Source organism: Leucopleurus acutus (genome assembly GCF_964270905.1).
Source record: "Leucopleurus acutus genome assembly, chromosome: 2".
Taxonomy (NCBI): Eukaryota; Metazoa; Chordata; class Mammalia; order Artiodactyla; family Delphinidae; genus Leucopleurus; species Leucopleurus acutus.
This window is the reverse complement of record NC_139143.1, coordinates 76,489,440-76,513,472: the sequence shown is the minus strand read 5'-3', so window position 1 is coordinate 76,513,472 and position 24,033 is coordinate 76,489,440. Positions and strand designations below refer to the sequence as shown.

The window sequence follows — 24,033 nt, the reverse complement described above, 5'->3', positions numbered from 1 at the left end:
CTTCCACGAAACCAGTCCCTAGTGCCAAAAAGGTTGGGGACTGCTGCTTTAAACCATGAACTATGCTAGAGGGAAGTTATATACCTACTGTATAGTGTTGCATTTTATCTCAGTAAACATGCGCTTTTTCTTTTCTTTTTTTACCAGTTAAATTTTGTTAAATCCACTGTGGGATCAGAGAACAGTGTTGCTAAAAACTGGGACCTCTTTCTGCTGGCACAGGAGGAACTCCGCATACCTGTAATCTGTGTTTGACACAAGTGTAGGATTTAAGAGTGGCATCCATTCCTTCACGCGACTGCCTGGGAGAGCCCTTTCATTTTCTCAATCCAGTGACAAAGTCTGAGAGAAGTGAGGTTGTGGCTGGGGACCTGAAGATCTAGAGCAAGCGTGGGCAAACTTTTTCTATAAAGGACTAGATAGTAAAAATGTTAGGCTTCGAAGAACATACAGTCTCTGTTACAACTATTCTGCCATTTTAGCCAGAAGTAGCCATAGACAATATGTAAGCCAATGGTCATGGCAGCAAGACCAAGTGGGGCCATAGTTTGCTGATCTCTGGTCTAGAGCAGTGGTTCTGGCTCCTGACTGCACATCAGAATCATTTGAGGGGCTTGTAAAACCACTAACGCCCAGGTCCCACTGCCGAGACTCCAAATCTGAGATGGGGCCCAAGACTTTTTTTTTTTTTTTTAAACTACCGGGTGGGGACTTCCCTGGTGGTGCAGTGGTTAAGAATCCACCTGCCAATGCAGGGGACACCGGTTCGAGCCCTGGTCCGGGAAGATCCCACATGCCGCGGAGCTACTAAGCCCATGTGCCACAACTACTGGGCTCACGCGCCTAAATCCCGTGCTCCGCAACAAGAGAAGCCACTGCAGTAAGAAGCCCACGCACCACAACGAAGAGTAGCCCCCACTCGTGGCAACTAGAGAAAAGCCGGCGCGCAGCAGCCAAGACCCAACGCGGCCAATAAATAGATAAACAAACTGCCAGGTGGTTCTGAACTATAGTCTCTCAGCAAACTGCTGGGTGTTTTCATTTTGGTTTTGGTTTTGGTGTGTGAGGGTGCAGGAGCAGATGAATGCTGGAAGAAGAACCTAGGGCTGAAATGAAGTCTAGATTAAGATTAGAACTGTTTTCAGTCCACCTGACAAATTGCTTCCAATACTTTATTGAACTGCTCTTTATTTGTTGCTTTTGGTGCACAGCACTGTAAGAAGTTGCCCAACCCAGCAAGTCAGCCCCTTCATCACTCTTAGTGAAGGAGGCCATGGGTCGGTGGAGGGAGCATTCAATAAGCCACCTTCTACCTAACCTTCCTTCTGGAACCATTCACTATAGGCCCCTTCGTAGTTCCGAGCCCTGTGGAGAGAAAGAGGGGTGAGGGAAGGACAAGCCCAGGAGGCAGTGCCCAGGAGGCAGTCCCCAGTCACGCCCCAGCTAGCAATTCATACCATCCCCATACCCTTTGTATCCAAGGCCCCGGGCCAACTGTGTGGCCTGAAAGCCCCGCCTGCCCTTCTGACAGAAGAAAATGAGGTTCTCATCTTCCAGCTTTGGTTTCTCGGTGGAGTACAAAGCCTTGAAAGCAGCTGGCTCCATCTTCAGGGCAGTTTCCAACTCTGACACTGGCAGGAGGAGTCGAGAGGACAGAATGGAAAGCCGGCAGTTTGGCAACCTCAGGCTCTGAGGCCGGGCCTGGAAGGACTGGTCCTGCGGTCGAACAAATCTCCAGGGGGCCCCAAAACAACACACGGTGACCACCACCCCCCAACCTCAAGGACAAGATACAGCCTACCTGCACAGGAAGTCAGCCACACGACCTTTGAAGGGAAGCCACTTCCCTAGTTTGTGAGGAGCGGGCAAAGTCAGGCATTCAGCCTTGGGGAGATCGAGCGTGTACAGAAGCTGGCCTGCCACTTCCATGTCGCCTGTTATCCCCTCAAACTTGAAGGGCCAGTTCCGCGGCCAGGATCCGCCTCCAATCAACCCTTCTTAAGGGAAGTTTGGGGAGCTACCGGAATACTGGAGCCCCGTAACCAGTGCCTTCCCCACACCATCCTAAGTGAGGTCCCATGGGCTGCGACTCTCCTGGACGGCCTCTCTACTCCACCACCAGGGCTTCCCCTCTCAGTCCCATACCCGGGATGTTGAGCGCCCCAGGGATGGTGCCAGCTGCCGCCTCCTCCCGAGATCTCACGTCGATGAGCCGGGCCCGGCCCGAGGCCAGGAGCGAACGGAGTTCAGGGAGCAAGACCGTGGGCTCTGAGGCAGGAGGCACGAGAGCCTTGAGGGGAGCAGGACTGCAAGGCCCGGCTGCCGCGGCACCCCCTCACCGGGCCGCGCCCCTACCCGGCGGGGGATGAGCGAGGACGCCCTCCGCCACGCCCCTTTGCGCCTCCCTCCGCGTGCACCTCCACCGGGGGTCTCCACGCGCAGCCTATACGAGATTCCAGGTCTCCCCTGCAGGTACCTCCAGCCATCGTGCGCGCCGCAAACGCGAGTTTCGGGAATGCGGCCCCGGCCAGCCCCCTGGGCGCCCGCAGCATCTCCCCCGCCCTCCCAGAGCCGGAGCCGGAGCCAAGCCGAGACCGGAACCGGAAGCGAAGGCACCGCCTCTCGCACAGCCCCCTGCAGCACCGGTTCCCGGTGGCCCTAACACACGCCCGCTAGAGAAATCCTCGCGATTGCCGGGCGTGGGCGGGCAACGACACACCGGTCTGGCCCAGGTAGTAGGACTCAGAGTCCAGGAGCAGCACCCCACTCTAACCTTGGCCAACCCTTACTGGTCAAAGCACAATGTGCCCCCTCCCTCCCGCCCTGGGGCCCGCAAAAGGAGAAAAAACGGAGACAGTTGTGGCTCTTAATATTTTATCTTAAAAAAAAAAAAGGAAAGAAAGAAAAGGGGGGGGGGGAAAAACCCGTCCCCACAAGGGGGTAAGGCCCCCAGTGGGCCCTGCCTGTTGTTCTCCCTGGCTCCAGAGACTTCTGCATAGGCCTTAGCTGCTTGCCGGCCAATCTCCTCTTCCTGGGGCAGCAGCCACTGCTAAGCATCCTATCCCCACTTCTTGCTGAAGCCTGTTCCCCAGAGTCCTCAGGTGCACATCTGAGCTCCAGGGAAAGGAAGAACCAGTGGAAGCGCCAGTGTCCTGGGGCAAGCCAGAGCTTTGCTTGTCAGCAGACCCTCTGCTGGCACTCTAAGCAAGCACAGGGCAAGCCCCCCAGTTCAGTGTGTCCAGTGTCCAGCATGGAGACAGCACATGCATTGTGCAAGAGGAGCACAAGGGCCCAGGGGCTGCACGGTGGGGTTGGGCGAGGAGGTCAGTACACATCCACGTGTGTGTTTCACACCACTGCAGGCTGCTATATCACAGGGCCTCAGTTCAAAGACACGCCTTCTGAACTCCCCCCAGTCCCATGCCAGAAGTGGGCAGTGAAGGAAAGGGCACGGGGTTAGCCTGTTGCTCCTGGGCTATCTGCAGTTCTCTGAAAGGGGCTGTAGGGCCCAAAGCCTCTGAATCCCCAGAATTAGTTGCTATCACTCTTGATGACGACCTCAACTCCGTGGTGCCTCAACTGAGCTCGTAGCAGCAGATTCTTGTTTTTAAGATCTTCCACCTACCACGGGAAGGAGGCAGTAAGGGAAATAGGTAGAAAAGTTGGCACAGCCAAGTCCCTGAACTTACCGGGACACCCACCAGTGAGGAGGAGGAGGCCCAAGCTGGGTTAGTGGTTAGGGAGGCTGAGGACAGCTATACTGAGGGTGCGGGGGTCTGACCTGCTGTCGAAGCACATCATTGTCCAACTGCAGCTGGTCAAGCCCCTGCAGTTCTTCAGACAACCTGTGGTTACTCTGCCGAAGTTCCTGGATATAATCACAGGCTTTGGATAGAATTCCACCTTTACTCTGTAAGAAAAAGCCATCAAAATGAGGACTAGGATATAAGATACCTGGCTTGCTTTCCAAAAGCATGTTTACACTTTGGACCTCATTTTCCCTTAAGGATGGTGAAATAACATCTCCCAGGGATTCAGGAACCTCAGAGAGAGATAGGAAAAGACTACTGCCATGTGTGCCCACTCTCTACCATTTCTGGAAACAATACCAGGAGACAGAATTCAGGCATCTTGCCCACTACCAGGGTCTTTCCATGACCTGGCCAGACTTGGTGCTCTCCATGGAGCAGTCTGGGATGATCTTGGACAGCTGTACAATCCAGTTGTTAATCTTGTCTCGGCGGCGGCGCTCCACTGTGGGGCAAAGTAGAGGACAAGGTGACTCAGGGAGAACTCACCAAAGGCCCCAGGGTAACATTACCTAACCTCTCCCCTCAACATCACAGCTATCCCCCAATCCCACCAGAGAGCTCCAAGCTTCAGATGCAGATCATACCTACCTTCGTTGTGCTGAGCCCTGCGTTTCTCATCCCGAGTTGTCCGGGGAGCTTCTGACTTCCTAGCAACAGAGCCCAGAGTGGCCAGAGTGAAGGGAGGGTCAAAAAATGAGATTGGAGTTTGGGGTGAGGAATTACACCAAATCTGGAAGGAATCAAGACCATTTCTGGTAACTGAAAAGAAACCGGGTTACTCACGGGGAATAAGGGTGGGTCCTGGGGGCAATAGAGCGCTGGCTTCCTCCTTGCAACACTTCTTGTGGTGACATCATCACAAAGAACTGACCTATGAAGATGCACGGTAGGTTCTGTCAGGACATAGGCCTAGGAACCTCACCAAGCTCTAAGGCCAAGGCCTTGGGACCCTCCTCTAAAAAGGACATACCGCCTCCTGCTGGAAGGGCAGCCCCAGACTCACTGCCTGCCCACGTCTTTGTGATCATTTAAGGGATCATGAGTAAAGGCCCACTGCCCACCAGCCATGTCCCACAGCCTATCCTAGCCCCTCCAGCCAGCATCCTCACATAATATCTCACCAGTGCCAGGAGGGGTCGCCTGCCCCAGTAGTGCCTCTGAGCCCTGGGTGGTAACAACAGCTGCTGTACTCCCCGATGTGGTACCCCCTGCCCCATCTCCCACTGCAGTGCTGGGGAAGTAAGTATAGTGCGTCTCAGCAGCTGTCCCCTCTGTGTCAACTGCATCATCACTCGTGAACGCACCCTGGATCACAGCCTGGGAAGGGGAGCAAGAGAACAGAGACAAGTGACAGTTAAATACTTCCCATGAGCTACTCTGCAGCTTCTATCCCTTGGGAGGAGGGAGGGAGAAACATCCAGAAAGGGAGAGTCTAGTGCTTTGGGTCAAGGCAGCCCTAGATGCTTCCCTATCCCTAGCCACACCTATCCCATTGGTTCCCTTCTTCATGTTACTACTCAGAGCTCTAGTCCCCTCTGCATCCCATACCCCTGTACCTGGGTCATGGATTGAGTGGCAGGGTAGCCACTGATGGCGCCAGTCCCCTCAGTCTGGCCATCCAGCTGCCCCTCAGACACCTGGATCACCCTGTACATCACCTAGAGGCAGGGAGGAAAGGGGAAGGAGGGGAAGAGGGAATAAGAGTGTAAGTGCTAGGGATTCCAGCGTCCCTCATAAAGCTTCTCTTGGTTAGGGCCCCCAAACAAGAATCCTTCAGAGACCCCCATCCCCTTCCCCCCAAACAGTCCACATCTTCACCTCATCCTCCAAACCAGGTTCTACCCATGACAGGTTCAATTACCTCCCTCAATCCCAACCCCAGGTAACACCTGCAGCCACCTGGCCCCCTCCCTTACCTGGCCCCCATTTTCAGTTCGGAAGACGTACTTGACGTTGGGGTCAGGGAAAGTGGCAGCTGACTGGATGCTGGCGATAGCCACACTGGTTGGGTCCTCCCCAGTTGCCACTGCACCTGAATTAGGAAAAGGACAAGTCTGTGAGTTACTGCTTTTCTCCCTCTGTTGCACTTGCATGTCATTTAAAAGAAGTAGCTTGCACAGGTGATAGGCCCATGGGGTAGGGGGAGAGGCCACGATGGGCTCTTGGTCTCAGCTCAGTTCCGTTTCTCCCACTCACCTTCCTGAATCTGCACTGTCCCCTCTTCCGTTTCAGCTGTTTTCTGCTGCCTGTTTGTGAAGGGACAAGAGGAAGAATAAGGGAAGAAGTGAATTAAAAGCTCATTCGCCCAGTAACATATGGCTCCCAAACTCATTGGCATTCCCAACAGGTGCTAGGTTAGGTTAGAATAACAAGAGCTAGTATTTACTTAGCACTGAGCTTAGCACTTAACAGGCAATATCTTACTCAATACTAAGAACAGCACTATGAGTAGGTAGCACTACTTGCATTTTATAAACTGGAAACCAGATCACACAGCAGGGTGATGTAGCTGGGACCTAAATCTAGGTCTGCCCGACTCCAGAGCCAGTGCTCTTAGCCATTTTGCATTCTCCCAGGCCTCCCATCTCCCATCCCAGACGCTACCTCTTCTTCACTCACCCCTTCATCTCTCTGTGAGGGGGCACATCCGAGGAATTGGTCCTTCTTTGGAAGTCTTCGTATCTCCTGCCTCACAGGCCTGAGTGCTAAGTCCTGGTAGGAATCAGGGAGTCTAGTGAGTCTAGGAAACTGAAAGCTCCCCTGTTTCTAGAACCTAGGCTCCCTGAAGACACATCCAGGAACATAAACCAGTCATCTGCAGGCGACAATCAGCTTTCTCCATTCTGATACTGAGGGCTGGCTACAGTGATTGAAAAAGCAACTCTACAAATAGTGCTCCGCGTCTCTCCAATTATCACTCCATCTCCTGATGGAGAGGGAATAATTATACTGCAAGACTGAGAAACAACGTATTTCTGGATGGATTATTATTAAAGCTATTACGATCTGCCATGACATGAGGATTAGGAAGGGCCATGTTTAGACCACAGCTATCAAAAAACACAGGGCCGGGCTTCCCTGGTGGCGCAGTGGTTGAGAGTCCGCCTGCCCATGCAGGGGACACGGATTCGTGCCCCGGTCCGGGAGGATCCCACATGCCGCGGAGCGGCTGGGCCCGTGAGCCATGGCCGCTGGGCCTGCGCGTCCGGAGCCTGTGGTCCGCAACGGGAGAGGTCACAACAGTGAGAGGCCCGTGTACCGCCAGAAAAGAAAAAAAAAAAAAAAAAAAAAACACAGGGCCATGGATGCTGACGCTTCTTCCAGCCTCTCAGGCACATACTGTACGCCGAAAAATTCCCGTCCTCAAATCTAGGAAAGGGAAACCTGAAACCCATTGGAAAAACCTCCGGAACCATAAAGACCAGACTTGGCCCTCGGGCCCCTTTCTACTGACAGGGCTCTTGTTTTGGGGAGTCCAGCTTTATGTCATTCATTAAAGACCCTAAAGCCCAAGTGTATCATCTTCAAGCTGCTACAATTTTATTCACCAAGCCTTCCTGTAGAGCAACACAGTTGCTAAAATGTTGCCATGACAACTCCAAATCAACTGAGCCTCAGCAAAAAGGAGCGAAACTCCAGGTTCGGGGTTCGGAAAGAGAAGAGACAATGGGGGAGGAATCCATCTACGAGGTGCCTGCCTTAACGACCGTTGACACCCGTGGGGCGGGGGGGGGGGGCGCGGACTGGGGAGGCGGGCAGGAAAAACAAAGGGCTGAGCAGACAGATGCCTCCAGGAAAAAAACAGCTACATTGTACAAAGCAATAAAATAATCCCGACAGGAAAGGGGTAAGACTTTTGTAAGTTCTCTACCCATAAGGTCCCCCAGACCTTTATCTTCAGCGAATTAGCCATGGAAAGCTTGTATCCAGTGTTAACCAAAAAAAAAAAAAAAAAAAAGGAACTGAAAGTGAAACTGTCCGGAGGAAGTAGCGCTGCAAGAAGATCCCAGTCTCTAAGGGAGAAGTAGCACCAGAGTTTCGAGACCACCTACCTCTCCATCCTCAAACCTGCGGAGGAAGTGCCCCTCTGAGGCTTGCAGCGCTGACAGCAGAAGGAAGCAATGAAACAGAGGCCAGGGCACAGGAGGCGTCTCTATGGCCCACAGCTGTCAGACAGAGGCAGCCTCTGAGGACACCCAGCAACGGGATCAGGCTACTTATTCAAATCTTATTTGGACATCGGGAAGCATTTCCTGAGCATTAGGGGTATGCGACACGGAAAGCGGGCTAGGATGTTGTGGCGTGCACGATCAGGGAACGAGGGCCCTGCAAGAGCCCTAAGTCTCGACACAAAGGGAAAAAGAATCAAGTTCGCAAAGAAGTCAGGCGCCTAGACCTTGCCTGAGAATGCGGCGTCTCCCTGCAGGCCCACCAACCAGTAGGCGCTCAGCAGCTGAGCGCCGGCCAGGCGCGCGACCAGGAGCCCGCGCGGTGACCTGGCCAGCCCGGCCGGGCTCACCCCCAGCCTCCGCTGATCCGCAGAGGTAGGAAAGGACACCGGGAGCTCAGCGGGTCCCGCAGTGTCCGGCCCATCGGCTCGCGGATAGCAGCGCGGGAGGGCGGGGACTTGTGCGCCCGGGGGCGGGGAGTGAGTTCGGCCCACAAAAAGGGGAGATAACGAAACAGGCACGGCCCCCTCCCTCAAAACAAAGGCTTCCGCCCCAGGAGTTCCTGAACCTAAAAAACGGAAACAAAATCGAGGCTGCTCTGCCTCGCCGGCGCACCCAGTCTCCAGACTCCCGCCGTGTCCTGCACTCACCGGCCAAGGCAGCTTCAGCCGCCGATCTCCCCCAACCGTGTTCTCCCTCTCCGGACTGGGGTATCTCCAAAGACAGCTGATCATGCGCACTGCCGGCCCGCGCCCATGTTGGTGAGGGGCGGAAGTGTGTCTCTGGACCCGCCCAGCCTACTCAGCCTCTGAGTCGCCCCACTTCCGTTCGCTCCATCTTGATGAGGGCTGGGATGGGGGCGTGTTGTGGGTGTTGCTGGGGCGGGGAAGAAGCAATGCTCAGGGATCTCGGGAGAATGGCTCTGAAGTCGTAGTCGCTTTCGTCCTAGTCCAAGAACGGGAGAAGGACGACTAACTTGGTGCTACCATTTTTCTGCTGGACAGTGCCTTTTTAGTTCCAGGAGAAGGGAGTGAGAGGGGCCAGCTTAGATCAAGAGGCGCCATCTTTAACAAAGGACATCTTTTTTAAGTTTTCTATTGGAGAAACTCTCTATTGGAGATTAAGACATATCTGGGCATACATAGAATTTGTATTAGCGTTAGCGGTCACCCAAAGACCCCCCCAAGGCTTATGGTTTTTGTGAGGCTCAGAGTTTCTGTGAGAGGTATCTTGATTCCCATTCGTTTCAGTCAAGACCTACCCTTAATGGATTTGGAGTAGTGTGGTGTGAGAGGAAGAGTTCACACTCTGGAGCCAGACAAACTCGGGTCTCAGATCTAACCTCTGCCACTTCTTAGTTCTGAGACTTTTGGCAACGTTTGACTTAACATTGGTTTCCTCATCTGTAAATGGAGATTACAAATACCAACCTTATAGAATTATTAGGTGGACCAAATAAAATCAAGAGCATAGATTCTGTGCACATAGAATACCTAGCCTTTACTGGCATATAATGAGCATTATGTAAATATAAGTTTCTCTTCCCCATTTCCTGACCACCATGAACCCAGCTCTAGTTTCTAGCTACAGGTCTTCACGACAACAACTGAGGAAGAGCGCCCAAACAATAAAAACAGAAAAACACAACGTTTGGCCAAACGTATCACTCAAGACTTTAATAAGAATAATGAGACACCACACTACTTATGTGTAAAAATACAACGTTTATTCTGAGACATTGCCCCTTGGGACGTGTGGCCCCAGCCTGTCGGGAGCAGTCCCAGGGCCTGAGTGACGCCATTCCCCTTCCCTAAAATAGGAAGTTATTCCAAAGCAGAAAGGAGAGGCCAGAGAGATCTATACAAGACCTCTCTTCCTTGAGATGCAGGGAGGCAGAGGGTGGGGGAGCTGGGAAGGGAGCCAGTCCCTCCAACAAATACTCCGCATTCAAAGTTTCCTGCACATTTTCCTCCTAATCTGGAGTTAAGAGGAGCAAGAGGTGTCCCAGGGCCCAAGAGTAGAACAAGGATGGGTAACTCTAAAAGTGTTTGTATGTAATAGGCTCTGATCTGGCCCTGACCCCTGGCTGTACTCTGGACTTCCATGAAGAGAAGTTCATTGCCTAAGAGGGCCGGAACTTGGCTGGAGTTCTGCCTTCATTCTTCACATTGAGAAATCGTTAAGTTTGCCGCCTACTCTTTGTTCCCTTTGGCCAGTGACCCCACTCTCTGGGAACCGGATCTCGGTGACTTTCTCTGGAATCTTGTAAGGGATAAGTGCTTTGTGTCTGAGACAACCTCAGGTAAACGGACCAAGACGTGCCTTCCACAGTCATAAAGAGAAGCTGGAGGGCCAAAACCTATAAAGCTGCTCAGGCTGCCGAAGAGACAGCAGAGAGACCCTGGAGACAGCTACTGTCCCCTGTGCCCTGTGCTCTGGTCCGAATCACAGTCCCTCACCTTTCCCAGAGTTAGCCTGTGTTTCAAATGCATACGATCGGCGCTGGGGCGACTCAACGGGGTCAGGGAGCTGGGGTTCTCTCGGGGGCAGACTAAACCGACTCCGGGGTCCAGACCCTTCTGTGCCTTCAGCTGGGAGCTCCAGGCAGCTAAGGGGCCGAGGACAATAGGCAGAGATCATGCTATAGGGGGAGGTTTTGGGGATGAGGCTGTAGTCCCCAGCCCCAGTACAGGTCTGGGTCCGCCGAACTGCCTGAGCTTCAGTCCTCTGGCGGTCCCGGGCCAGGGCCACAGCAGCATCAAAGGAAAGACTGCCCCCATTCCTCCAAGAGGAGCGGGAGGCTCGGGACCCCCAGGCCCGTTCCCCAGGAGTTCCATCAAGCCGGCCAGGCCTTGGGCATGGGTTTGCTGGTGCCACATGGATCTTGCCACACATTGCACTGGGCATCTTGGCAAACTGTGGTTTGGGGGGCACCACAGGCACAGAGCGGACCTGTTGGACCTGAACCAGGGTGGAAGCCAGGCGCATGCTCACACCACCAGCTGAGCCAAGGGGACTGGGCTGCCCCTCCGGATCCATCTCCTCTGGCCGGGGTGGCTGTGGGGCTGCGTGTTCTGTCTCAGAGGGCTGGGCATTGCCCTCCTTGGCACTGTCAACCTCCAGGGACTCTACGTGTGGCATTTCAGGGAGGGAGCCCTCTTCTACATGGTCACCTCCAGCCCTCTGGTCTCCCTCATCTTCTCCGTCTCCACACTCCCGTTCCTTGCTGACCTTCCCTGCTCCTCCTTCAGCTGCTGCTTCTGGGATTCTGCTATCTTCACCATCTCCTTGGTCTTCTCTTGCCTCTTGGTTCTCATCCCCCCTCTGCCCTTTGACCTCATCTTCTCTGCCTCCTTCAGCCTCTTGTTTGTGTACAACTTCCCAGCTCTCTTCAGCAATTTGGTTTTCCTGGGCCCCATCCTCTGGGTCCCTCCTGGCTTCTCCCTGGGCTTCATCTCCTTCCTCCTCTTCTTCTCGCTCGGTCTTTCTTTCCTTCCCCTGCTCCCCTCCTGTTTCCTCCACACCCTTAGCTTCCTCTGTACTCTCATCCTCCTGCTGACCTTTGGACTCCTCTCCCTTGGCCTCTGTCTCCTCTCTCTCTTCCCCACATCTTTCGCTCAAACTGTCAATCACCTTTTGGCTTCCCTCAGCCTCCACTCCTTCCTCACTGGCCTCTCCACCCTCCACTCCACTCTCTGGACTCCCCTCAGCCTCCTCCCTGATGTCCCGTCTAATTCCAGGCTCAGCCTCCTTGCCCTCCTCAACTTCCCAGAATACCTGTTCTCCCTCCGCCTGTCCTGGAGCCTCCTGTCTTCCAGACCCTGTTCCCTTTTCCTCTAGACTGCCTGAACCCTCCCAGGTCGGGAGTTTGGGCCCCAGAAGGGGACTTAGGTCATCATAGGCACTCAGGAAGACTTCCTCCCCACTTTCCTCCTCTGCTTCAGGCCCGGAGCCAGGAGAGTCCAGGGAACAGCAGCTGGGGGCCAGGACAAACTGAGCCTCATCCAGAGACAGGTCATCCAGGGGTGGCTCCACAGAGAACTCCTCCACCTGTAAGCACAGCATCGTGGCTCAGGACCAGGTGGCCCTGTCCACCCTCTGGATTCCTTAGCACCCCCAAACCCAGCACAGCGCCTCCTTACCTGAGGCCCAACTCCCAGGAGCTCCTCCAGGTAGCCCATCCCAGGGTCGTCCTCCCCAGGGGAGAAGGCTGCTCCTGCTGGTCCTGCCTTGGCCACCTCCCCATCCACCACCCCCACCCACTCGGGCTCTGAGCTGCTTGAGTCCTCTAGGAAGGAGAAGGAATCCTGCACCTCCTGGGACAGGCAGTCCTCCAGGGCAGGGGTCATGTCCGCTGGGCCTGAGTCAGCCAGGGGACCTGGGGCTGGACTTGCCTCCAACTTCTCATCTGTTGGGAGAAAGGTAGTCCCAGGAATACAAAGGTCAAGACCAGCCCCGACCCTTTCCAATGTGAATCTTCCTAGCATTGCTACAGTATGGGCCCAACATTCCCAGCATAGATCCTCCATGTGGCCGATCCTCTCAGACCAATATCCCTAACCATTGGCTTAGAGCCACCTTTATTGAGCGCCTACCGGGTGCCAAGCACTGTGCTATACATTTTATAATGCATTATCTTATTTTCTCCATAAAACAACCCTATAATGTAGGGTATTTATCCCCATTTTATAGATGAGGAAAGTGAGACTCAGAGAGATTTGTCCACAGTCACACAAACAACGAGTGGCACAGCCAAAATTTGAATCCAAGACTACTTAACTCTGTAGCCCTTATCCTTACCCAGTACCTAGTGCTGCCTCAGTACTTCTCATTATTGACACTTCAGGAACTGGAGTCAGAGCAAAGATCAAATCCCAGCTCTGCCACCTCCTACCAAATTGCTTAACCTAAGTCTCAGGTTCCACTGCTGTAATATAAGGATAAAAACAATACCTGTGTCAACATTATGAGAAAATGAAATGAGCTAATGCCTTCAAAGTCCTTAACAAAGCACATCATAAACTCTCGACAAATGTTAGCTATTAGTATTAATATTATTATTATTACCATCGTCTATGATATATTCCCACTTTGTACTTAGTAATCCCTGCTGTATATATATGACACAGATCCCCATTCTTGGGTATATCAGTGATCTAAGGCTGCCAGAGATCCTCTCTGCAAGAATTTCACACAACCTGATAATATTACTGGATTCCCCCCATCTTGAATCCGGGGAGGCAGCTAAAGATAACCTGCCAAAGCCCAGAGCAGATCCCCAGCATCGGAGCCTCAGCCTAGAGTTCTAGTCCCCTCTCCCAGCCCTGGGAAATCCTTGAATCCTCACCTGGGGGACCAGGGCCAAGGCCAGGGCCAGAGCCAGGGCCAGAGGCAGGGCTTGGCCGGGGCTGTAGGGTGGGGTACTCAAGACCACGGGCAAACCCGGCCAAGGAGACGTTAGAGATGATGTTCGGGGATATGTTGAGCATAGAACTGATGTGTGGTGGGAGGTTGACATCGTAGGGCTCTGAGATGTGGACGCCAGCACGGCGCTCTGCATGGCTGCTGCCCCCAGCACGGATTGCTGACCGCCCAGGTCGTGGTGTGCCGGGCTCAGAGCTCGTGCCAGCCAGTGCTTCTGCCTCGGGCTCCTGTTCACCCTCTGCTGCTTCCACAGAATCATTCTCCAAGCTCGCCAGCAACAGTGGGCATGGCCGAGGACTGCTGCGTCCCACAAGCCCCTCTGGCTCTGTGGAAGAGAGAGGTAGGCAACAGCCTCTGCAAGGGGCCTGGACACCTCAGAAAGGCTCCAGAGAGTGCTCCCTGTTTTCTCTAGCCTGGAATACACCAGGCCCATCTTCCCTTAGCCGCTACTGCAAACCTTACAGTCAGCAGGTCAGACGTCACCCCACCAACACCTACTTAGGATCCCCCTTCCCTCCCTGGAGGTACAGTCACTAGCCATCACTACCCTCGCCCCACCCCGACACACACACAAGAGTGCACACCTATACTCACCATCACTGACCCCAGCCACAGCACTCAGTGAGTCCATGCTCTTGGCTGGCCGCAGAGTCACCTTATCGGATTTGTCCTCTGCAAGACAGGGATGTGCGTAGAGCCAGGGCCTGGCACACCCTCAGCAGAGCTCCCCCTACATCTCCCCAGACTTACCCCTGTCCTCAGCTCCCCGTGGAAGTTTACGCTTGGTCTCATGGCCAGAGCGACCCAGATTGAAGATAGATCTCCACTTCCTGACTTTCAAAGACCCCTTCCTCCTGGAGGGGATGGAGAAATCACTGCAGTTGGAGCCTGGTGGCCAGTGCAGGGGAGGAGGGCCCAGGAAGAAGGCCTTACTTGTGCTCTGCAATCTCTATGATAGTGTGATAAGGCCGCATCTGTGGGGGTCCATCACCAGACTGCAGGATGCTAGGCAGGTGGTAGGGCAGGGATCGGGGCATAAGGTCCTCGGGGCTGCCTGACACCCGGACCCCTGGAAGTGATCGCCATCCACTTTCCACCTCACCACCTAGGAAAAGAAGAGGAATTGGCCAGCCAGGAACAGAGAGAGGGCTTTGGGTACGGAGCTCCTCACTGCACCCTCCCACTCACCAACTACCATGCTAGGGATATACCTGGAGGCAGACCCTCTGTGTCTAGCTCCTCAAGAGGGAGTCCTCAGGGACAAAGGGGGCCAGGAGATCCCAGGACATTGGCCCAGTGGGCCGGGGATGGGAATGATCCTTCACTAGCCTCGAGAACCAGGATGGATGGTGATTAAGAGGCCAAGTTATGCCCTGGACGGAGAGCAGAAGAGGCCTCCTCAAGTCCTGACGGCACCATTCTCTCTGCAGGGTCTTCTCCACGTGACGATAAGCAACAATACTTTATGAGACTCGGTTCTGTCATCCACGAAGCAGGGAAACTGAACTAGATGATCTTGGAGGCTCTCTATAACTCTGACATGACTCCCAGACAGAGAATGGTGATTTGGTGAGTTGGAAGGGCACTGACCAGAGAGAGCAGCACCCTCAAAGAGCTGGTCCACATGTGTGAGGATGAACTCGACGACAATGGACTGCACCCGCACCTCCATGAAGGCTGCTGTCCCATTGAAGCCTGAGGCCTCTATGTCCTTAGACCTGTGGAGGTGTGGAGTTATTCTCCCCCAGCCCCACCACACTTCCCCATTCGCATTCTCCCTAAAAAGATCTTACACCCTTTCCCCTGAATGCCATTAACCCCATCTCCACCTCTTAATCTACATGCATGATTCAAGTCTCAAATGGCCACTTCCTCCAGGAAGCCTTCTTGGACACCCTCCTCAGGATTAATCTCTACCTCCTCTGCAGGGCGCCTTGTGTATAACGAATCTCAGGACTTCTCATAGTCTGCCTTGCATCACAGGGAGTGATGTGCAACCCACTTCTCCAAGACATTTGCTCAACAAACGTTTGACAAGGATCCCCCCAACCCCTTCCTGCTCCAGTCCCTGAGCTAAGTGATGCAGTGTAAGAAAACACAAAGGCCCTGTCCTTAGGGACTTTACTCAAGCTCAGAGAAGGGGCTCACGTGGGTGAGCTCCATCGCACTCAATGTGATCCTGAAACTTCCTGTTCTCACTGGGTGAGACCCCTCTCCAGTGCACCCACACAGCCACACCCCCTCCTCGAGCAGCTTCCCAGGGGCTAGGCTCTGCCAGGATCCCCACACATGCACCCACCTCAGCAGGTTGGGGGCCCACACGATGGCCAGGTTGCGGGCGTGCATGTTGGTCTGGGCACTCAATGAGGCCATGTGCACCAGGTGCCGCATGAGGAACTCCAGGGTCCTGCAGAAAGGGGGCGTTGTGGGGTAGAGCTCACAAAGGGAGCGCTCAGGCAGAGGCAGGATTGAGGGGAGGTGCAAGAGGAGAAGTGAGCAGTCAAGGCCCCAGGTGCACAAAGAGCCTGGGCTGAGCGGGGTGAGTCGGGACTCTGGGTGGGGAGGGGGCCCACACACCTGTAGTTTGGGACAGGGAGTTCTCGAAGCACCTCTAGGATCTTGACCAAGCGCTCAGGTTCCAGTTGCACTGCCACAGCCTCCTGGTTGAAATCAAGGAGCAGGAGTCACTGACCCAGCGCTGCCCCTGCTTCCTCCCCAGAGTTCTGAGCCAAACTCTCAGAAACAGCCTGTGCTGTACCCCACTCCATCCCCCAGGTTGAATCTTCAAAGCACACTGACGTAGAATCTGGGTGCCCCAGGACCTGCAGATGAATCTTGGCTATGCCACTTACTAGCTTTGTGACCTTGAGCAACTCACAGCCACTCTCTGCCTTAGCGTCCTCATCAGTAGTGCTCTGGTTCTGGAACACATCAGGTTCCACCCTGTGGGCGCCCCAGGGGCCACGGAGTTGATTTCAAGGTGTCCAGGAAGGCCCATGCCCACCCCTTCTGGCCTGTATGGGCTGAATGTCATGCCCTGGTATTCAGGATCTCTAAATGATGTCATGCTCAATAAAATGCAGCTTAACTTAGAAGTGTTACTCAATTCAAGAGAGCACTTTTGTCATGTATTTTCTTATTCAAAAGATGTTCAGCACACGATCACAGTTCATGGAAGGGCACGCTTGAAAAACAATTGACTTCCTAAAAGGGCTCTCATTCTCTTAAATGTAGGGAAGCTCCTGTCTAGGTGATTTCCAAGGGCTTTCCAGCTTCTGCTCTCTCTCTGACCTCTACTCTCCCCCAGTCTCACCCTGCACGGTGTGCAGTTTGCAGGGAAAGGAGAGACAATGAAGAGCAGAGGGACAGGGGAGAGCAGAGGTAGCAGAGCTAGGAGATTTGTAAGGGACGGGGCTTTTCATTTTCATGTGGTCTCTGTCACGCAGGATCCCTAGAGGTCACCCTCAGCCTTCTCTTCTCCCCCCACCCCGCTGTCACTCAACTCACAGCAAACTTGTCATAGAGCCGGTAAGTGAGCAGGGGGTCTGGCAGCTCTCTGAAATAGGCCTTGCACAGGGAGGAGACGCAGTGAATGTCCTGAAGGTAAACATCTCGCCGCAGGTCTGGCTTCCGCTCAGCCTCAAACTCCTGCCTGGGGAGGTGCAGAGTGGTCAGGAGTGGTGACAGTCTGAGGAAATGTAGGGACCCTCACCTACATTAAATCTATGATTTGAGGGACCCTCACCTAGGCCTAGAGCTGTAGAGATGAGCTCCAGGCAGGGTCGAGGGTCAACACGTATGAATCGTGGAAGGAAGAGATTGGGGCGTGTATATACGTGAGGCAGCAAGTATAAGGCGTTGTATCTGTCAACGTGTAGAGTGGATGTTGAGATGGGTAAGTGGATAGGTAAATGGGTCTATGCATGAACAGGGGTACATATCAGGATGTAGAGTCGGTGTGAGTAGCAATGTAGGGGTATGTAGGAGTCAGTAGAAGTGGGGGGATGAGCCTAAATGTGTGTTTCTGGGTATGTGTAAAGATGGAGGAGTGTAACTTTCAGAAGGAAACATAAGTGTAAATCTTCAGGACCTTGGATTAGGCAACAGTTCCTTGGATATGACACCAAAAGCACACGCAACCAAAGAAAAAAATAGATAAATTTGACATCAAAATTACAAACTGTTGTGTACCAAAAGATGCTATCAAGGAAATGAAGACAACGCACAGAATGGGAGAACATATTTGCAAATCATAGATTTAATAAGTATCTGATATCCAGAATACATAAAGGACTCTTACAACTCAACAGACACAAATAACCTAATTATTAAATGAGCAAAGATTTGAATAGACATTTCTCCAAAGATACACAAATGGCTAATAAGCACACAGAAGGTGTTCGACATAATTAGATATCAGGGAAATGCAAATATAGATGAAATATCACCTCATACACATTAGGGTGGTTATAATCAAAAAGACACACAGTAACAAGTGTTGGCTGGGATGTGGAGAAATTGGAACCCTCACACATTGCTGGTAGGAATGTAAAATGTTGCAACTCCTATAGAAAACAGTTTGGACATAGAGTTACCGTACAACTCAGAAGTTCCACTCTTAGGTATATACTCAAGAGAACTGAAACCATATGTCCACACAAATACTTGTACACAAATGTTTATAGCAGCATTAATCACAACAGCCGAAAGGTGGAAACAACCCAAGTAGCCGTCAACGGATGAATGGGTGAACAAATGTGATAACGCCACACGATGGAATACTATTCAGCCCTAAAAAGAAGTGAAGTACTGGTACATGCAACAATATGCATGAACCCTGAAAACATGCTAAGTAGAAAAAGCCAGACACAGAAATGTACAATTATATGATTCCACTTATGTGACATGTCCAGAATAGGCAACTCCATAGAGACAGAAAGTAGACTAGCGGTTGCCAGAGGCTGGGGGAGAAGGGCAATGTGGAATGATGCTAATGGGTATAGGGTTTCTTTGGGGGTTGATGAAATGCTCTGGAATTAGACAGCACTGGTTGCACAACCTTGTAAATGTACTAAAAACCACTGAATTATACATTTTTTTTGAATTACACATTTTTAAATTACACATTTTTATGGCATGTGAATTGTATCTAAATTTGTTTTTAAAGCTGGGTGGGTGCATGTGGGAGGGGAGGGGTGTGTGTGTGTGTGTGTGTGTACATTCGTGTGCGCACACACATGCGTGTGTGCAGGCTAGCCTGTGGGGAGTGCAGGGCATGGTGTCAACCTTTCCCGAGGAGACTAGAGCTCCTCCCTTGGACAGTATCTATCATCTATCTTCTCCCCACATCCCCTCACCCCTGTGATTCCTGGCCTCCTGGCCACAGAGCTCTCCCCTCACTGCCTGACTCACCGGAGCTTCTGGATGTTGGAAGAGACCCCTGAGAGGCGGTAGATCCCATCCACCACTCCATACTCCTCCACAAACTCTGCACAGCTCCTTAGCACCTGGGGCACTGGGAACACAGATGGGGCAGAGAAAGAGAAATCAGAAGGTCTGGGAGGTCAGAGACTACAGGGGGTCTGAGAAATGGATGCATCAGGGAAGGGGGCTTGGGGAGACTGAAGGCAAAGCTCGTGGAATAAAAACTTGTCAGGGGGCTTCCCTGGTGGCGCAGTGGTTGAGAGTCCGCCTGCCGATGCAGGGGACACAGGTTCGTGCCCCAGTCCGGGAAGATCCCACATGCCACAGAGTGGCTAGGCCCGTGAGCCATGGCCGCTGAGCCTGCATGCCCGGAGCCTGTGCTCCTCAACGAGAGAGGCCACAACAGTGAGAGGCCGGCGTACCGCAACAACAACAACAAAAAAAAAACTTGTCAGAAAGATTCTTGCAGGACATCAGCTCCAGCCTGCCAACCCGTTACAATCTCTCTGCCCATTGGGCCTAGAGTCTCGGCATAAACTCCCCCAGTAAGGGGGAGCTCACTGCCTCTCCGGACTGCCCATTCCTGTTAGAAAGTTCTGCCTTTGTTGACCTGAAATTCTCTCTCTCTGTAATTACTAGTTGCTATTACAGAAATTTTTAAGGGACAGCAATGTGATTGGAAGAGGACTCAGGGTGAAGGACTGGTCTTGAAAGTGCGTTTACATAACACCCTACATAAGATAAAGGAACATTAGGTCTCGCAACCAAAATGGAACAGAGCTGATGGGCATTATTGTGAAGCACCTCCTCTGGTTAGTGAATGCATGGATCTTAGATCTGCCATAGGAAGGTACGTGAAGTTGCAACAGACCTTCAGACAGGTCAATTCCGGAGAGAAGCACCGATATGCCAAGCACTATGCATTAGACATGAAAACTGAGGATCGTAGAAGTAATGAGTATGCAGTATCATCAGCTAGAGCCAGGATTCAAATCCAAGAATGCAAAACGCTGTATTCTCTCTCCCTTCTTCGGAGCCCTTCCCAGTTACTAGACCATAAGCTCCTTAAGGACAAGATCTAAGTGTGACCCATCCTGCCGTTCCTCACCTTATCTGTCATGGTGTCTCAGTCATGGGAAATCCTCAGAAACCATGTGTTGAATTCATCTCCACAAGGCCACATAGTTACCTCTCTAAAGCACTTCCATGCTTTACTTTTTTTTTTTAAGCACCTCCATGCTTTAAATCCTTTGCTACATACACACTCTGCTCCACCCCAATCTTCAATGCTTAGCTTACAAACACAGAATAAAATAGAAACTCCTCAACCTGGTATACTGTATGAGACCTTTCACAAACCAGGTCCAGCTGCCATTCCAGCCTTAGCTCCAGCCAGCTCCCCCAATAAATCCTATGATCCAGCACTTTCCTACCCCCTGAACAAGCCTTGGTACTATCACTCATGTTTTCCCTTGCCTGGAAATGCCCTCCTCTCTGTGTCTGCCTGGTGAGCCCCTGTGCATTCCTCAAAACACACTTCAGACATCACTTCCAATTCTGACCCCTTTGCTTACATCCGTATTACACTTACCAAGGTCCTTTGTTTATATCTGTCCATAGCACTTATTGTACTTTGTTATGATTGGTATATTTTGTATCTATACCTTCTGACAAGTAGTAACATCCTCCCCAGTGTCTAGCACAGTGTTGAATCAGAGCAGGCGCTCAACAGATGTTTATTAAATTACTCAGTGAATTAGTCAATGAATTGGAGCTTTAATAGAGAATATTGCCTAAGACAAAACATTGAGTCCAATTAACTGAGACTCACCAGAGAAATTCCTGTCATGTGTTAGTGTCAGAAAAAGCTGTGCTTCTCCTAAGCCACCTATTCTTTTCTTATGGGCTTTATGAATTTCATACCTGATTACATTTACCTCTTTAACTACCAGGAAGCTCAGAGCCCATATCTTGGAACCATATAGAACCACCTGAAATGCATTTCTAGGTACTGATTTTCCCCTTCCTGTTTTCCCTTCAACTCAATTCCTTCAGTCATTTATTCTTTTTGTAAAGTTTTGGGTTTTGGAAGTCATCCATCTCAAGCTCTTTGTGGAATTAAGTAAGTTAGAAATACAGACTGAAGAAAATCAATAAATCCATCAAACACTATTTTAAACCCTCTTTATGTGACCCGGAGTCCACACCCTTTACCCTCCTGCACCCAGAGCCAGGATTTGGGTGAGACAAGGACAGCATCAAGGCTGCAAAATTTAAGCACTCACTCTTAGGGTTGTGCAAGTGTCAACTGTGCACATGCACGATCTTGAGAGTGAATGCCTCCTTAAGAAAGAATCACCTAGGGCTTCACTTGCCTGGCCCTGAGAGTGAGAGTTTCCTTACATTTTGCACCCTAGTCACCTCTCTTGCCTCACCTTAGTCCAGGCTCTACAGTTCACCATCCATCCCTTCAGGACCTCTGCCCATTTGCCAGGGTCCCCTGACCTCAGGTTCCCAGCACTGAATGCAGAGATGAGGCAGACCCTCGTGGTTCAAGCTGCTTCTCTACTCTTGGGTGAATAATGCTACCCCAACTCTTCCGGCCATCACTCTGTTGACTCATAAATAGTCGGCTGTCACCTAAACCCCAGGTTGTTTTCACAGTAACTGCAATCAGTCCAGGTCTTCTCCATCCCATCCTTCTCTGTTGATTTTGAGTCTCCACGGGAGGCCTTTGAAGAAGGCATACCTTTTTTTTTTTTTTTTTTTGCGGTACACGGGCCTCTCACTATTGTGGCCTCTCCCATTGCCAGGTTCCGGACGCACAGGCCCACGGGCCTAGCCGCTCCGCAGCATGTGGGATCTTCCCGGACCAGGGCACGAACCCGTGTCCCCTGCATCGGCAGGTGGAATCTCAACCACTGTGCCACCAGGGGAGCCCGAAAGCATACCTTTAAAGAAGGCATTCGAGAGCCTAAGGAGTCAGAGCCATAGAGGAAATGGGTCAAGGAGATGGGGGAAGAGATAAGAGGATCAGAGGGATGGAGGAGTCAAGGAGACAGAGATAAGAGAAATGGGGTCAGAGATAAAAGTTAGAGACATAGTTGGGGTGGTAGAGTCAAAGGGTGGGTCAGGGAGGAGGGCCTGAAGCTTAGGAAATGGGAGAACCAGAAACCTGAACGAGATCTCAAAGAGATAAATACTAGGAAAAAGGAAGAACTCAATTGATATAAGGGCTCGGGAAGGAAGAGACCCACCTAGGGCAAAGCTGAGAGAGGGTGCTGAGATGGAGCGAAGCTGCAAGGATGGGGGAAACCAGGATAATCAGGGAGGATGAGTTAACCACAAACACAGCGGTCCTGGCCTGGGCTTTCATTTTTGCTGGATCTTGGCTTAAAGAGAGAAGCCATCACTGACCTCTCTCTGTCCTTCCACTTTCTACCTGTCTATGCTGGAAGGAGCTGGGAGAAGGGGAGAAGGCTGCCACTGCTGCTCTGGTGCCCAAGATACCCCTCCCCCCTTGGACTCAGGTGAGGTTCTTGTGAAGGGCAGGAGGGGCTTCTCTCTCTCTCTCTCTGGGATTCACTAGGATCAGGACCCAGCAACCAGATGCCTATCCCTTCCAGAGGACATGCCCCTCACCTTCCGGGAATGCTGACAGAGGCCAGGAAGGGATACAGGAGTGGGATCTGGGCTGGCTGTGAGTTCAGTGTTTCAACAGGAGGTTGGCAGGGGGTCCACAGGGAAGGACAGCGCCAGGATGAGGATGCTGAACTGAGGGTTTGCAGAGAACTGGAAGAACATCAGCCCCAATTAAATCATGTGGCCCTCACCCAAGAGCCATCATTCTCAAGAGGCATCCCTCGTAAAGGAGTCAACCCCACACTGGCGGCTGGGCTGTGCCCTGTTAGAAAAGAAAGAAAGGCACAGAGAAGCCACTTCGGCTGTTTAACACCCTTCCTTGGGGCCTGGGCTTTCCCTTAACTGAGGCCAGTGGGATGGGGGCCTCTGGAGGAGGAGAAAAGGGGAAGGAGGTGTCTGGGGACACAGGGGCGGGGCTAAGAGCAGGAAATGAGCTGGGAACCACCATCACCCTCCCTCCACTGCAGGCACACGGAGCAGCAGCCCAGAGCAGAGAACAAAGAGGAAATGACAGATTGGGGTGGAGGGGGGAAGAAATCATGCCCTTCTTTGGGAGGAGGTCGAAGTACCAAAAAACAAGCTGGGCTGGGCCGTCAGGATACCTGCGTTCAATTCCAGATCAAATCAAGAAATGTTTATGAGTGTCTACTGCACACCAAGCGCAGTGGGGAGCCAATGTTGTCCCTGGTCCTGCTCGTTTCCAAGCGTCCTCCAAGGTAACTCAGGGAGGATTTTTTCCACAGACAGTCCTCACCCCCATCCTCCTTTGTACCCTCTACCCCCATCTTCACACCAGGCCTCAGGCCATCTCTCTTACTGTTCTGGTGTTCCCATTTTAGCAGCTTCTCCCCTCACCTTCCACTTTGAACCTGTTTCTCCTTTGCACAGGGAAAACCGGAGAATCAGAGAGACTGGGGGAGGGGACCGTCCCCACCCTGCATCTTCACCTGTGGCCCAGCAAGGCTGCAGAGGGATCAGAGCCCCATAACCTCGTCTCCTCCAACCAGGAAACACCCATCCTCCCCATGTGCCATCCGCAGGCTCTCCAGGGGCCCTTCTCCTGTCTTTTTTCATTGAGACCTAAGGACCATCCATGCCCCTTCAGCCACTCATCTCCTGACCCTGTCCCTTCAGCCTTCCTCTCCTGTCCCCCAGCTGTCATCTCCTCACCTCGGCTTCTTCTACCTCTCCTGGGTCTCCAGTCTCTCCCTCCTCTCCTCTCAGTGCTCCCTCGGTGCCCCCATTCTCATCACCAGTCTCTTCACCCCCAGGCAGTCACTGAGCCACATTTCCTGCCCTGCCTGGGGGTGACCCCAAGCCACTGCCCGTTCTCCATGAGCTCCTGGAAGCTGCTTCTGTACCCTCAGCCTAGATCAGGCTGGAGAAGCTGCACGCCTCCCCCTCCGCCCAACAGCAGCTCCGGGCTGGCCTCCTTACCCTCCTGGCCTGAGTGCTGAAGGTGCTCCTGCAGGTCGCACCCAAACACCCGCTCCTTCGAGCTGCCCTTCTTCTTCCCTTTCTGCCGAGACTTCATGGCCGGAGCCCCAGGGCTCTGGCCCAGC

The 24,033-nt window shown here is 52.5% G+C and overlaps 3 protein-coding genes across 8 annotated transcripts; all 3 read right to left on the bottom strand.

Annotated features, from left to right (window-relative positions):
* Window positions 1–1,094: 1,094 nt before the first annotated feature.
* Window positions 1,095–2,552, bottom strand: TSTD1 (thiosulfate sulfurtransferase like domain containing 1; the record flags this gene model as incomplete). Of its 2 annotated transcripts, XM_082832965.1 has the most annotated exons (4): window positions 1,095–1,365; window positions 1,469–1,631; window positions 2,146–2,268; window positions 2,477–2,552. In XM_082832965.1, the coding sequence occupies 4 exons, from the start codon at window positions 2,550–2,552 to the stop codon at window positions 1,314–1,316; spliced, it is 414 nt and encodes a 137-aa protein (XP_082689091.1). In that variant the 3' UTR covers window positions 1,095–1,313. The 2 variants fall into 2 exon arrangements, with proteins under 2 accessions (XP_082689091.1, XP_082689092.1); XM_082832966.1 differs by lacking the exon at window positions 2,146–2,268 and having other exon boundaries at window positions 2,477–2,515.
* A 267-nt stretch (window positions 2,553–2,819) lies between these two features.
* On the bottom strand, window positions 2,820–8,743 carry USF1 (upstream transcription factor 1). 4 transcript variants are annotated; one of them, XM_082832635.1, is made up of 12 exons: window positions 8,632–8,671; window positions 7,865–7,978; window positions 6,432–6,524; window positions 6,009–6,058; window positions 5,729–5,844; window positions 5,369–5,470; window positions 4,934–5,129; window positions 4,596–4,683; window positions 4,401–4,459; window positions 4,160–4,254; window positions 3,782–3,910; window positions 2,820–3,621 (listed from the first exon to the last, which is right to left on the bottom strand). In XM_082832635.1, exons 3-12 carry the CDS (start codon window positions 6,437–6,439, stop codon window positions 3,532–3,534), a joined length of 933 nt encoding a protein of 310 aa, XP_082688761.1. In that variant the 5' UTR covers window positions 6,440–6,524; window positions 7,865–7,978; window positions 8,632–8,671; the 3' UTR covers window positions 2,820–3,531. The 4 variants fall into 4 exon arrangements, with proteins under 4 accessions (XP_082688761.1, XP_082688760.1, XP_082688762.1 ...); XM_082832634.1 differs by lacking the exon at window positions 7,865–7,978 and having other exon boundaries at window positions 8,632–8,743; XM_082832636.1 differs by lacking the exon at window positions 8,632–8,671 and having other exon boundaries at window positions 7,865–8,234.
* Window positions 8,744–10,426: 1,683 nt separating this feature from the next.
* ARHGAP30 (Rho GTPase activating protein 30) lies at window positions 10,427–24,033 on the bottom strand (the record flags this gene model as incomplete). Of its 2 annotated transcripts, XM_082865726.1 has the most annotated exons (13): window positions 23,909–24,033; window positions 18,818–18,920; window positions 16,913–17,057; window positions 15,983–16,065; window positions 15,705–15,812; window positions 14,996–15,123; window positions 14,339–14,510; window positions 14,156–14,259; window positions 14,000–14,077; window positions 13,329–13,730; window positions 12,124–12,389; window positions 11,683–12,031; window positions 10,427–11,046 (listed from the first exon to the last, which is right to left on the bottom strand). In XM_082865726.1, the coding sequence occupies exons 1-13, from the start codon at window positions 24,003–24,005 to the stop codon at window positions 10,427–10,429; spliced, it is 2,655 nt and encodes an 884-aa protein (XP_082721852.1). In that variant the 5' UTR covers window positions 24,006–24,033. The 2 variants fall into 2 exon arrangements, with proteins under 2 accessions (XP_082721852.1, XP_082721851.1); XM_082865725.1 differs by having other exon boundaries at window positions 10,427–12,031.

Bases quoted from the DNA above. Each gene is read 5' to 3' on its own strand.
- USF1 (XM_082832634.1), bottom strand. The intron at 4,684-4,933 runs GTGAGATATTAT...GCATCTTCATAG, and splicing joins GGCGACCCCTCCTGGCACTG to GTCAGTTCTTTGTGATGATG. The intron at 3,622-3,781 runs GTCAGACCCCCG...TTCCCGTGGTAG, and splicing joins ATGATGTGCTTCGACAGCAG to GTGGAAGATCTTAAAAACAA.